At 49.4% G+C, this 14,331-nt stretch overlaps 1 protein-coding gene across 5 annotated transcripts in view; it reads right to left on the reverse strand.

Moving 5' to 3' along the window:
• ATP8B3 (ATPase phospholipid transporting 8B3) overlaps nt 1-14,331 on the reverse strand; it is a 51,256-nt gene that overhangs the window by 11,793 nt on the left and 25,132 nt on the right. For all 5 annotated transcript variants that reach the window (XM_083483633.1, XM_083483634.1, XM_083483632.1 and 2 more), the window contains exons 13-21: nt 13,014-13,222; nt 12,511-12,542; nt 10,533-10,689; nt 7,154-7,342; nt 6,067-6,179; nt 4,913-5,077; nt 3,761-3,872; nt 2,286-2,361; nt 866-1,007 (exon numbers count right to left, since the gene is read on the reverse strand). In XM_083483633.1, coding sequence (XP_083339759.1) covers nt 866-1,007; nt 2,286-2,361; nt 3,761-3,872; nt 4,913-5,077; nt 6,067-6,179; nt 7,154-7,342; nt 10,533-10,689; nt 12,511-12,542; nt 13,014-13,222 — 1,195 coding nt within the window. The remainder of the gene's footprint in view (nt 1-865; nt 1,008-2,285; nt 2,362-3,760; nt 3,873-4,912; nt 5,078-6,066; nt 6,180-7,153; nt 7,343-10,532; nt 10,690-12,510; nt 12,543-13,013; nt 13,223-14,331) is intronic.

A 14,331-nucleotide genomic window follows, 5' to 3' on the forward strand; every position in this document is an offset into this window, starting at 1 on the left:
AAGAGACCCCAAGGGCCATCGAGTCCAACCCCCTGCCAAGCAGGACACACCATCAGAGCACTCCTGACATCTGGTTGTCAAGCCTCTGCTTAAAGACCTCCAAAGGAGGAGACTCCACCACACTCCTTGGCAGCAAATTCCACTGTCAAACAGCTCTTACTGTCAGGAAGTTCTTCCTAATGTTTAGGTGGAATCTTCTTTCTTGTAGTTTGGATCCATTGCTCCGTGGCCGCTTCTCTGGAGCAGCAGAAAGCAACCTTTCTCCCTCCTCTATGTGACATCCTTTTATATATTGGAACATGGCTATCATATCACCCCTTAACCTCCTCTTCTCCAGGCTAAACATGCCCAGCTCCCTTAGCCGTTCCTCATAAGGCATCGTTTCCAGGCCTTGGACCATTTTGGTTGCCCTCCTCTGGACACGTTCCAGTTTGTCTGTGTCCTTCTTGAACTGTGGTGCCCAGAACTGGACACAGTACTCCAGGTGAGGTCTGACCAGAGCAGAATACAGTGGCACTATTACTTCCCTTGATCTAGATGCTATACTCCTATTGATGCAGCCCAGAATTGCATTGGCTTTTTTATGTGGTGGGAGTGTGTGCATATCAAACAATTTTGGAGTGACATTCAAGAGGAACTTTAAAAAATGCTTAAAACATCATGTAATAAAAAAACCAGGTGTCAAAACTACGCTGGCTAGAAAGAAGCACTGGTTTAGTGTGCCTGCTTTCAAAGAGGCTAAACTGCATGGAGGATGTTGGGGGGTGGGGGAGTGGAATGGGCTGCAAAAAGACTTTCCATTTCTAGAATTTAAGTCTGGGAAGGAAGGAAGAAGGGTCCAGCAAAAATATACGATATATCTTACCAGGAAGTCTCCGGTGACCACCAATGCTTTCTTGCCGTGTGGCAGGGAGGCTGGGAAGGATAAGAAAGATTTTTCTTTGCAAAGGCCTTCTCCACTGCTAGCTAAGCTGCTATCGCTGTACCAGCCTGGCTCCAGAATCTCGCTGCAAAACAAGGCGGGTGGTTGAAGGGCCAAAACAGAAATACTGACACACAGCTTCATATAACCAACATACTTAAGTCTGATTAGTAATAATAATAATAATTTATTATTTATACCCCTCACATTTGGATGGGTTTCCCCAGCCACTCTGGGCGACTTCCTGCAAAACACTAAAATACAATAACCTATTAAACATTAAAAGCTTCCCGAAACAGGGCTTCCTTCAGATGTCTTCTAAAAGTTTGGTAGTTGTTGTTCTCTTTGACATCTGACGGGAGGGCGTTCCACAGGGTGGGTGCCACTACCGAGAAGGCCCTCTGCCTGGTTCCCTGTAACTTGGCTTATCGCAGGGAGGGAACCGCCAGAAGGCCCTCGGCGTTGGATCTCAGTGTCCGGGCAGAACGATGGAGGTGGAGATGCTCCTTCAGGTATACTGGACCAAGGCCGTTTAGGGCTTTCAAGGTCAGCACCAACACTTTGAATTGTGCTCGGAAACATACTAGGAGCCAGTGTAGGTCTTTCAAGAGTGGTGTTAATGCATGAAGGGGTTAATACCATAGAGTAAGCTGGCCTGCCTGGCTTAGCTAGGTAGGGACTAGGTAACCAAGCCTTTGATTCCTCTGTCTACCTGAGAAGCTCAACATGTTTGCTCCAGCTTAGCCGCATGGCTTTAACAAGCCTCCCTTGGGCTCCTATATAGTGGTACATCCGTTTTCAAACAAAATCCGTTCCGGAAGCCCGTTCGGCTTCCGAAACATTCGAAAACCGAGGCGAGGCTTCCCATTGGTTGCAAGAGCTTCTTGCACTCAGCAAGAAGCCGCGTAGCACATTTAGATTCCGAAAAACGTTTGAAAACAGAAGCATTTACTTCCAGGTTTTTGGCGTTTGGGAGTCGAAACGTACGATATTCGAAGCGTCCAGGAACCGAATAATTTCATCCCTTTGCAACTAAGCCAAGTTCTACTGCCTGTGCAATTTTTCCCAAAGCTGCGTGGAACAGCACATGACTCGGACCTTTGAAGCGCTTGTAAGTAAACCATGGGTTCGGGTTACAAGACTCAACATGAGGAAGAACTTTCTGATATATATATATATATATATATATATATATATATATATATAATGCTAGGAGAAGTGGGAAACTTTGGAAGAGAGGGCATATTTCGAAGGTCTAACAGCCTGCGTTTCCACTGCATGTTTTGTGATTTTAAATCTCTGCTGGGGGTTCTCTCACCAGAGAGTACTTGCCCCACACCTAGAGCTCAGCAGGCACCCATACCTGATTTCACTCTCCTCTAGAATACTCATGTCGTCCGAGAGAAGTCGACAGGCAAAGCCAATATTGACAGCAGTCTCTGAAAATGCAAAGAAAGAGCAAAAATGAGACAAGGGTGCATTGACGAGATGCGCCAACGACTACAGCCACTTTTATATACAGTGGTACCTCGGGTTACAAACACTTCAGGTTACAGACTCCGCTAACCCGGAAGTAGTACCTCGGGTTAAGAACTTTACCTCAGGATGAGAACAGAAATCGTGCGGCAGCAGGAGGCCCCATTAGCTAAAGTGGTACCTCAGGTTAAGAACGGTTCTAGGTTAAGAACGGATCTCCAGAACGAAGTAAGTTTGTAACCAGAGGTATCAATGTAATAATAATAATAATAATTTATTGTTTATACCCCACCCATCTGGCTGGGTTTGCCCAACAGCTCCTGTTGGAGTATTAAAAACGTAATATACCATTAAACATTAAAAGCTTCCCTAAACAGGGCTGCCTTCAGATGTCTTCTAAAAGTCAGAGAGTTGTTTATTTCCTTGACATCTGATGGGAGGGCGCCACCACCGAGAAGGCCCTCTGCCTGGTTCCCTGTAACCTCACTTCTCACAGGGAGGGAACCACCAGAAGACCCTCGGGAGATGGACCCCGGTGTCCGGGATGGAGACGCTCCTTCAGGTCTACTGTGCCGTTTAGGGCTTTCAAGGTCAGCACCAACACTTTGAATTGTGCTTGGAAACATCCTGGGAGCCAATGTAGGTCTTTCAGGACTGGTGTTATGCGGTCTCCACTCCCAGTCACCAGTCCAGCTGCCGCATTCTGGATTAGTTGCAGTTTCCGGGTCACCTTCAAAGGGAGCCCCACATAGAGCGCATGGCAGTAGTCCAAGCGGGGGATAACTAGAGCATGCACCACTCTGGCCAGACAGTCTGCGGGCAGGGAGGGTCTCATCCTGCGTACCAGATGGAGCTGGCAGACAGCTGCCCTGGACACAGAATTGACCTGTGCCTCCATGGAGTTCAAAATGCGCAGGATACACACACACACACTGAAACAAATGTTTTCATAGTATCATAGAATTGTGGAGTTAATAGGGACCCCAAGAGAAAAAATGTAGTATAAACACTGACAACTGGGAAACACTGGCCTGCGAGCGCTCCAGTTGGAGAACAGCCTTGACCAAAGGTGTCCTGGGCTTTGAAGACACTCAAACTCAGGATGCGAGGGAGAAAGGTGCTAAGAGGAAGGCACGCTTGGCAAACCCTCACCGGGATCAACTCCCGCCCAGAAACCTATGTCCCCACTGTGGAAGGACGTGTGGATCCAGAATTGGCCTCCACAGTCCCTTACGGACTCACTGTGAAAACCGTGTTTATGGAAGACAATCGGCTACGAGGGATCGCCAAAGAAGGGTCATAAAGGTAGCCAGGTGAGGGCTGGCTGAGGGCGGGTAGAAGTTGGTGGGACGGATGCCTTACCTTGCTTGTCTCCCGTCAACACCCACACTTTGATGTCTCCCCTTTTGAGAAGCTGAATGGTTTCGGGAACCCCGTCTTGCAGTTTGTCCTCGATAGCCGTGGCCCCCAAGAGCTGAGAGAGGAAGACCAAGACAAAGCAATGATGGAACTCAAACTCATAGCTGTCAACTTACAGATTTGAAAATAAGGGACCACCAGCCCTGGAAATAAGGGATCAGCAGCCAAAATAAGGGATTTTCAGAGCGCTGGTATGTTCGACTTCTGAGCCCCTCCGAGCCAAAGGCAGAAAGCCCAGCCAGCAGCCAAACGAAGCCTCAAGCGGTGGTTCCCACAGCGCAGCAACCCGGCAAAGGGGACGCAGCAAGGAAAACCACCGTCACCTCTCCGCTGGGAAGCGCTGAGCAAAGGCGAGTCCCCAGGCAACGCGGCCGATTTGATTGGCACAAGGCATGCAAGCTCCACCCCCCAGTCGTCCTTAGACTCCTTATTGGGTGAGCAACGCAGCCAAGCAACCCAGTTGGAGCCTCCCTCCTCCCTGGCCGGCAGGGAGGGAGGGAGAGGAGCTGCTTCCTTTGAAACCCGGGAAATTTAAGGGACATCATCAATAAGGGACAGCAGCGGGACATGGCGCTGGGATAAGGGACTGTCCCGCCAAATAAGGGACGCTTGACAGCTATGCTCTAGCTAACCCAGAAACCTTTCGCCCCCAGCTCCTTCCTCGCTCGTAATACCAGACTCCAACAGGGGCTTTTAGGACGGGACGGAACGTGGGAAGTTTCAGGAGAGCAAAAGTAGCTGGGTCAACCGCAAAGCAGTTGGCTGCCGTCATCCGACTTCGCTTTGATCCTCCCTCCCTCCTGACTTGACCCCCAACAACTGAGCTCAGCAACTTTGGCCAACTTTTGTGCCTGGATTTTCACTTTCGGAAATATGGCAACCCTATTATATTATGTATTTGGGGGGTTTTATATTGTGGTTTTATGCTGCGGACCAGCCTGAGACCTGTGGCGGTACAGCAGTACACACATTTTTAATCGTAGTGACAGTAATGGTGATAATAATAAATAATAATAAACAATAATAATGACATCTGGTCTGTAGAAAGGGAAGTCCGGCCGCAGGAGAAGCCATTTGCTAACCAAAGGATCTTACCCTGAGATCCTTCTCAATCTCCTCATAAACCTTGTCCAGTTCTTGGGCTCGATTCTGCAGCAAGACGCTGGCAGCGTGGTGTTTCTTACTCCACAGGGAAAACTCGCTCTCGCCCACATCTCTCGTCGCCACACACAGAGTCCTCAGCGTCTCGGCCGCGAAAGTCTAGGAGAGGTGAAAGCAGAGACTGGATTTCTGCAGAAGGGGGCAGCGTGGCATAGCTGGGAGTCATTTTGGACTCACGGTTGCCCATGGAGGAGCAGGTCCATTCTGTGTCCATCTGGTACGCAGGATGAGACCCTATCTGCCCGCAGACTGTCTGGCCAGAGTGGTGCATGCTCTGGTTATCTCCCGCTTGGACTACTGCAATGCGCTCTCTGTGGGGCTGCTTTTGAAGGTGACCCGGAAACTGCAATTAATCCAGAATGCAGCAGCTAGACTGGGGACTGGGAGCAGCCACTGAGACCACATAACACCGGTCCTAAAAGACCTACATTGGCTCCCAGGACATTTCCGAGCACAGTTCAAAGTGTTGGTGCTGACCTTGACAGCCCTAAACGGCCCAGTAGACCTGAAGGAGCGTCTCCACCCCCATCGCTCAGCCTGGACACCTGGGTCCATCTCCCGAGGGCCTTTGAGACTCCTTAAAGGTAAAGGGACCCCTGACCATTAGGTCCAGTCGTGGCCGACTCTGGGGTTGCGGCGGTCATCTTGCTTTACTGGCCGAGGGAGCCGGTGTATAGCCGGTCATGTGGACAGCAGGACTAAGCCGCTTCTGGTGAACCAGAGCAGCGGATGGAAACGCCGTTTACCTTCCCACCAGAGCGGTACCTATTTATCTACTTGCACTTTGACATGCTTTCAAACTGCTAGGTTGGCAGGAGCAGGGACCGAGCAACGGGAGCTCACCCCGTCACGGGGATTCAAACCGCCAACCTTCTGATCGGCAAGTCCTAGGCTCTGTGGTTTAGCCCACAGCGCCACCCGCTAAGACTCCTTCGGGTAGTGATAAAGCGGGATATCAAATCCAAACTCCTCTTCTTCTTCTTGAAGTCAGCCAGCGAGCTGGGGATTCGAACCCTGGCCGTCCAGATCTTAGTCCAGCACTCTGACCACTAAGTCACACCAGCTTCCACCCACTTCCAAAGACTTACGTCCAGAGCCTTGACGGTGCATCCTTCAGTCGCACGCTCTCTGTGGAGTCTCTCCAGGATCACAGTGTCTGCTCCTTTGGTGTAAAGCTTGATATGGCCTTCAGGGTCCCGCACTGTAGGGTGGAGAAACAAAAAACCCTTAAGTTGAGAAAGAGGGAGAGAGAGAGGGGGGGGGAGAGAGAGAGAGAGAGAGAGGCACCATCTGTTTACCAAAGGTGGGAAACCTCTGAACGTCCCAGATGTTCCTGGACTACAACTCCAATCATCCCTGACCGCTGGGGCTGATGGGAGTCGTAGTCTGGCAAAATCTGGAAGAATGAGTTTTCCCATCCTTGAAAATGCGCTTGGACTACTGCCATGCGCTCTATGTGGGGCTACCTTTGAAGGTGACCCGGAAACTACAATTAATCCAGAATGCGGCAGCCAGACTGGGGACTGGGAGCGGCTGCCGAGACCACATAACACCAGTCCTGAAAGACCTACCGTATTTTTTGCTCTATAAGACTCACTTTTTCCCTCCTAAAAAGTAAGGGGAAATGTGTGTGCGTCTTATGGAGCAAATGCAGGCTGCGCAGCTATCCCAGAAGCCAGAACAGCAAGAGGGATTGCTGCTTTCGCTGCGCAGCGATCCCTCTTGCTGTTCTGGCTTCTGAGATTCAGAATATTTTTTTTCTTGTTTTCATCCTCCAAAAACTAGGTGCGTCTTGTGGTCTGGTGCGTCTTATAGAGCGAAAAATATGCTACATTGGCTCCCAGGATGTTTCCGAGCACAATTCAAAGTGTTGGTGCTGACCTTGAAAGCCCTAAATGGCCCAGTATCCCTGAAGGAGCGTCTCCACCCCCATCGTCCAGCCTGGACACCGGGGTCCATCTCCTGAGGGCCTTCTGGTGGTTCCCTCCCTGTGAGAAGCAAGGTTACAGGGAACCAGGCAGAGGGCCTTCTCGGTGGTGGCGCCCGCCCTGTGGAACGCCCTCCCACAAGATGTCAAGGACCCTTATGGATTTCCATATGGGACAGCGGCAGATGATTTTCAGGGTCCCCTTTTCCAACTACGATTCTGTGATTATGGGCCCACAAAACACTGACCCACGATGGACATCCGTTTGCGGACGCTGTTGAAGTCCAGCAGGGCCAGGACCTTGTAGGTTCTCTCCACCCCGAGCTCGCTGATGGTGACCGTGTCCTGCGTTCGAGACAGGAAGACGTAGCCCAGGTTCCTGGCCGCGGTCACCAGGGCTTCCTCGTCCGGCGAAGCGGCTTGGTAGACCAGCTGATCTAAGAGAAATTGGGGAGGGAGGAGAGCAGAGGGTCATCATAGAATCATAGAATGATAGAGTTGGAAGAGACCACAAGGGCCATCGAGTCCAACCCCCTGCCAAGCAGGAAACACCATCAGAGCACTCCTGACATATGGTTGTCAAGCCTCTGCTTAAAGACCTCCAAAGAAGGAGACTCCACCACACTCCTTGGCAGCACATTCCACTGTCAAACAGCTCTTACTGTCAGGAAGTTCTTCCTAATGTTTAGGTGGAATCATCTTTCTTGTAGTTTGGATCCATTGCTCCGTGTCCGCTTCTCTGGAGCAGCAGAAAACAACCTTTCTCCCTCCTCTATGTGACATCCTTTTCATCGCCAGAATCACTCCAGGCCCTTTTGCCCAGATGGATCACAAATCCATGAGGCTGGATGACGTCTTTGTTCTTCTTTTTTTTACAAAAAACACCCCCCCCCCCAATTTATTTATTGGGTTTTTCAGATTGAAATTTTGCAACATAAAAACTACCGTAGAGCCATTCATTCCAATGGATCTGTTCTGATTCTTTGTTTTGCTTTTACATATATATTTGTGACTTTTGTGATTTGTCCCCACAAAACACTTCATCGCAGTTTCTTCTTATCTATTCAAAGGGCCTTTGCTGCACGATACCAAATGTCAGAATTCACTGATCAATGTATCTCTGTACTGGCTCACTGGGAAAACTTCAGAAATTCATATAGACAGGTGAGCTCAGCTCCTCAGCAGCCCCTCTGCCTGAGTGATAATCCCTGGCCTCCTGATACCTGAGTGCCAGACAGGTAGCCATTCCAGAAATACCAAACCCAGATGAAGACAAAAGGGTGCGATGAACTTGGCTGGGAAACAGGGAAATGTAAAGATCTCTTTTGTTACACTTGATGATGTCTTTCAGCTTCTCTAGAAGAAGGTACAGAGCTATAAAGACTAGGACTAGCCGCCTAAGAAACAGTTTTTATCCAAATGCGATATTGGTTTTAAACGCAGTGTAAGGTAGTCTCTGTGGGAGTATATCATATTTAATTATGGGGTATCGGAGTTTTTAGGGGGTTAACCAGGCTGGGATAGCTGGGATAGCAGGCTTGCTGGTTTCTGAATGTCTGATATAGATTTTTTTCAATTTCGTTGTTCTGCATGGGACAATGACAATAAAGATTATCGTATCATATTGATGGGTGTTTGGTGGAGGGCAAGGAGAACCATGGGGCAGGGTCCAGGATGCTCAGATTACGGCCACCAGACCTCCTCTTTCATGATATAACCATGATGTATTAGTGATGTAGTTTGGGGGGCTGTAACATAGGGATTAGCAGCTAATAAAAGTTGGGGTTCTCTTTTGTTCGGGGTTTCCATCTTGTTCCACCTGGTGGCAGGTGGGAGTCCTGTCTCAACAGTCTTTAATAAAGACCATAGAATCATAGAATCATAGAATCATAGAGTTGGAAGAGACCACAAGGGCCATCGAGTCCAACCCCCCTACCAAGCTGACTGGCTGCTGTTTCGCTCTGGTATTCCTGGCTGGTGTCCTTGTTTTTTGGTCCAGGGGAGCTCTCAGATTTCTCCCTCAACTGCACCCACAAATTTCGGCTCCAGGGCCTAGGAAACCCATGGTTGTGGGGCCAAGCCAAACCCCTGGATCAACATTTCTGCTGAACTTTGCATTACAAAAGCAACGGAATTGCCATTCAAAACAGAAACAAAAGGCGCAGTGTCCGTAATACGCGCTGCAAACATTTCCTCTTCTGGCTGCAAAACAGACGTCTTTCTCCACCAAATCCCATCTCGTTGCCAGGCAGAGGTGCCGCCCCTCATTTTTCCCGTTAACGACTTAACGGGTCACGCCATGGAATTAGCTCGACAAGGAAAGGATCTGCTTACATTGGGCTGAGTACAATAATTAAAAGTTTTAAAAACACAAACAAACAAATCCTTAGTATCTACTATCAAGCTGTGGTTTCTGGCTTCCATCCAGAGCCCTGTGGGTATTGTCATGGGAAAGTAAGAATAGCAGCACCGCTCAGGTGTCAGAGAAGCTAAAACAACAGCTAGCGGGAGCCAGAAATTTTTCAGAGACATGCACTTCCTCAAAAAGGATTCTAGTCCTCATTAGTCTATGACTTTGTTTACTTCCTGCTAGGGTATGGAACAAGCTGCACATTATATCCCATTTCAACCTTGCTGACCCTCATTCATAGACCTAGAGTTTATTTCACACTAGGGTTGATCCGAGCAGGGAATTACACCCCGGTTCAGCCTTGCTGGGGGACGCGGGTGGCGCTGTGGGTTAAACCACAGAGCCTAGGGCTTGCCGATCAGAAGGTCGGCGGTTCGAATCCCCGCAATGACGGGGTGAGCTCCCGTTGCTCAGTCCCTGCTCCTGCCAACCTAGCAGTTTGAAAGCATGTCAAAGTGCAAGTAGCTAAATAGGTACCACTCCGACGGGAAGGTAAACAGCGTTTCCATGCGCTGCTTTGGTTCGCCAGAAGCGGCTTAGTCCTGCTGGCCACATGACCCGGAAGCTGTACGCCGGCTCCCTCGGCCAATAAAGCGAGATGAGCGCCGCAACCCCAGAGTCGGCCACAACTGGACCTAATGGTCAGGGGTCCCTTTACCTTTACCTTACTCAGCCTTGCTGGCATTCAGGCAATATTTAAAAAATGTAGTATAAACACCAACAACTGGGAAACACTGGCCCGCGAGCGCTCCAGTTGGAGAACAGCCTTGACCAAAGGTGTTGTGGGCTTTGAAGACACTCGAACTCAGGACGCAAGGGAGAAACGTGCCAAGAGGAAGGCACGCTTGGCAAACCCTCACCGGGGTCAACTCCTGCCTGGAGACCAATGTCCCCACTGTGGAAGGACGTGTGGGTCCAGAACTGGCCTCTACAGTCACTTACGGACTCATGGCTAAAACCGTGTTTATGGAAGATCTTACTCGGCTACGAGGGATCGCCAAATAAACTCTTTGCACGCTTCGGTGAAACATTCTCACGAAAACACGCACACCTTTCGACCTTTTCAGGGCCTTCTCAGTGGTGGCGCCCGCCCTGTCAGATGTCGAGGAGATAAACAATTGTCTGACTTTTAGAAGACACCTGAAGGCAGCCCTGCTCAGGAAAGTTTTAAACGCTGTTTTATTACACTTTTATATTAGTTAAAAGCCGCCACTCACTCTGTTTCTCCTCAACCATGACGGTGTGGCAGATTGCCAGGAGGCGCATGAATTCCTTCACCATGGGGTCGTCGTTTCTCCGGATGTTTTCCAGGAGCTGCTGGTCGAAAAATTCCAGCTTATTGTCCAAGTACTTGTTCCACTTCAAATCAGTCTCCTGGGGAGGGGAAGAAATGAACTTAAGAGGTTAATGATGAGGAAGAACCCCGGGGAAGCTGGAAACCATGAGATTCCATCTTCACACACACTCAGGTCAGAAACAACAACAATTTATTATTTATACCCCACCCATCTGGCTGGGTCTCCCCAGCCACTCTGGGCGGCTTCCAACAGAATATATTTAAAACACGATAAAACATTAAAAACTTCCCTAAACAGGACTGCCTTCAGATGTCTTCTAAAAGTCAGATAGTTGTTTATCTCCTTGACATCTGATAGGAGGGTGTTCCACAGGATGGGTGCCACCACTGAGAAGGCCCTCTGTCTGGTTCCCTGTAACCTCGCTTCTCGCAGGGAGGGAACCGCCAGAAGGCCCTCGGTGCTGGACCTCAGTGTCTGGGGTGGACGATGGGGGTGGAGACGCTCCTTCAGGGATTCTGTGCCGTTTAGGGCTTTAAAGGTCAACATGAACACTTTGAATTGTGCTCGGAAACGTCCTGGGAGCCAATGTAGGTCTTTCAGGACCGGTGTTATATGGTCTCGATGGCCGCTCCCAATCCCCAGTCTAGCTGCCACATTCTGGATTAATTGTAGTTTCTGGGTCACCTTCAAAGGTAGCCTCACATAGAGAGATGGCAGTAGTCCAAGCGGGAGATAACTAGAGCATGCACCACTCTGACCAGACAGTCTGTGGGCAGGAAGGGTCTCATCCTGCGTACCAGATGGAGCTGCCCTGGACACAGAACTGACCTGCACCTCCATGGACAGCGCTGAGTCCAAAATGACCCCCAGGCTGCGCACCTGGTCCTTCAGGGGCACAGTGACCCCATTCAGGACCAGGGAGTCCCCCACACCTGCCCGCCCCCTGTCCCCCCAGAAACAGTCCTTCTGTCTTGTCAGGATTCAACCTCAATCTGTTGGCTGCCATCCATCCTCCAGACACTCACACAGAAATATAGCTGCTCGTAAGCTTTCAGAGAAGAACGTTTCCACAGTGTGGGCCTTGTGGCAAGAGAAGATTCCCACACTCCAGCTTCATAGAAGTCCAATATGTCAATAGCTCTCATGTGCACAGACCTCTTTCATGTGGCAACAGTGGCTCGGTTAGCACATAATGCTAAGCCATGGTTTGCTTAGCAAACATCAGTTCAACCAGGGTTCGCTTCCCAGGCAGTCTCGCTTCTTGTTTTGTCGTTTGGGGCACGGCGTTTCAAACAAAACCTGGCAAACTGTTGACAGCAAACCATGGTTAAGCTGCTGGGCTCGCACGCCACAAGAAACCATGGTTTTAATAAACCATGGAATGAGAAACCCTGGCTTGGGGTGCAGTCATAAAGCAAACCAATCTCTTGAGGAACTCATGCACAGTGGTGCCTCGCAAGACGAAAAGAATCCGTTCTGTGATTCTCTTCGTCTAGCGGTTTTTTTCGTCTTGCGAAGCAAGCCCATTGAAGGATTAGCGGATTAGCGCTATTAGCGCTATTAGAGGCTTTTAGAGGCTTTTAGCGGCTTTTATCGGATCAGCTGATAAGCGGCTTAGCGCTATTAGCACTATTAGCGGCTTTTAGCTGCTTTTAGTGGCTTATCTGCTGATCGGATCAGCTGATAAGCGGCTTAGCGACTTAGAAAAAGGGGGGAGGGGGGAAAAACCAGCAGGAACTCGCAAGACATTGTCGTCTTGCGAAGCAAGCCCATAGGAGATTCGTTTTGCGAAGCACCTCCAAAACGGAAAACTCTTTCGTCTAGCGAGTTTTCCGTCTTGCGAGGCATTCGTCTTGCGGGGCACCACTGTTATTTACAGCAAGAATATGCAACCTACCATAGACTTGTCTTGAGCGCTGTTCTGCGAACCTGCAAATATTTCCAAAAGGAAGAATCAGAAATCAGGAAGACCAAAACGTTAAGAAGGAATGGGGGGGGGGAATTATAACTAATCTTAAAAACCATTGTAAAACGGTTAAAATGGTTAGCAGGACTGTAAATATCACTTGTAGTTGAATGGCGAATTTTGGACACAATGGAGAGGTGAAAAGATTCTGGATTATCGTAAAAAGTGCAAGAGGAAATGATTCCCCACAAAGGGGAGGAGCAGGGAAGTCTGGGAGATTCCCCGGGATCTTGTTTCGAAGTTGTAAGTTGGACTTTAAAATTTTAATTTGGAAAACCAAATAAATGATTTTTTAAAAGAGTGTGCAAAAGCTACCCTGGCACGCAAAAGGTTAAAAAAAATTTGCATCTGTCGCCCTGCCCATTCTGAAGCTTGCCTAGACAGAAATGTAGGACTTTTTCCCAAATCCCAGTGAGATCCCAATGGGACTTTACCGTATATCACCCCGTTGATACAACATTTCTTGAAGGTCATGATGTTCTGGGTCAACGTCCCCGTCTTATCCGAGAAGACGTATTCTATCTGCCCCAGCTGGTCGTTCAGACTGGTGCTCCGAGCTTTCGCTGGCATGTCCTTCGGAGCGTAGTACATTTCTCTGTCCCAGTTGATGAAACAACTGTTGACCAGGTATATGAATTCGAACCTGCGCCGGGAAGAACAAATCCACGATCACTGAACGGGCAAAGAAGATTTTTGTGGCTTGTGGCGCAAACCTGGAACAGCCTACTGAACATCAGAATGCTCCTCCTAGCTTGTGGACTCCCTGGTGACACCTGGCTTGAGAGCAGTACATGTGAAAAGGATCTAGGAGTCTTGGTTGACCACAAACTTGACATGAGCCAACAGTGTGACGCGGCAGCTAAAAAAGCCAATGCAATTCTGGGCTGCATCAATAGGAGTATAGCATCTAGATCAAGGGAAGTAATAGTGCCACTGTATTCTGCTCTGGTCAGACCTCACCTGGAGTACTGTGTCCAGTTCTGGGCACCACAGAATGTTACTGCGATTGACTAAGGAGTTAGCCAACGAGGAATGTTATGTTCCCAGGAAAAGTGGTATACAGTAGTACCTTCAGATCACAGACGCTTCAGGTTACATACGCTTCAGGTTACAGACTCCACTAATTCAGAAATATTCCCTCAGGTTAAGAACTTTGCTTCAGGATGAGAACAGAAATCACGCAGTGGCAGCAGGAGGCCCCATTAGCTAAAGTGGTGCTTCAGGTTAAGAACAGTTTCAGGTTAAGAATGGAGCTCTGGAACGAATTTAGTTCTTAACCCAAGGTACCACTTGGAATTTTAGAGCTGGAAGGAGTTTCCAGGGGCTGTATAATCCAACCCGCATTGTCCTTGTTGGCTGACCCTATACTCCCGTGAACCAGTCAATAAAGGTAAAGGGACCCCTGACCATTAGGTCCAGTCGTGGCCGACTCTGGGGTTGCGGTGCTCATCTCGCTTTACTGGCCGAGGGAGCCGGCCTACAGCTTCCGGGTATGTGGCCAGCAGGACTAAGCCGCTTCTGGCGAACCAGAGCAGCGCACGGAAACGCCGTTTACCTTCCCGCCGGAGCGGTACCTATTTATCTACTTGCACTTTGAGGTGCTTTCCAACTGCTAGGTTGGCAGGAGCTGGGACCGATCAACGGGAGCTCACCCCGTCATTGCGGGGATTCAAACCACCGACCTTCTGATCGGCAAGCCCTAGGCTCTGTGGTTTAACCCACAGCGCCACCCGCGTCCCGTATTCCCGCAAA

The sequence above is a fragment of the Podarcis liolepis genome (assembly GCF_965112155.1).
Source record: "Podarcis liolepis genome assembly, chromosome: 18".
Lineage (NCBI taxonomy): Eukaryota > Metazoa > Chordata > Lepidosauria > Squamata > Lacertidae > Podarcis > Podarcis liolepis.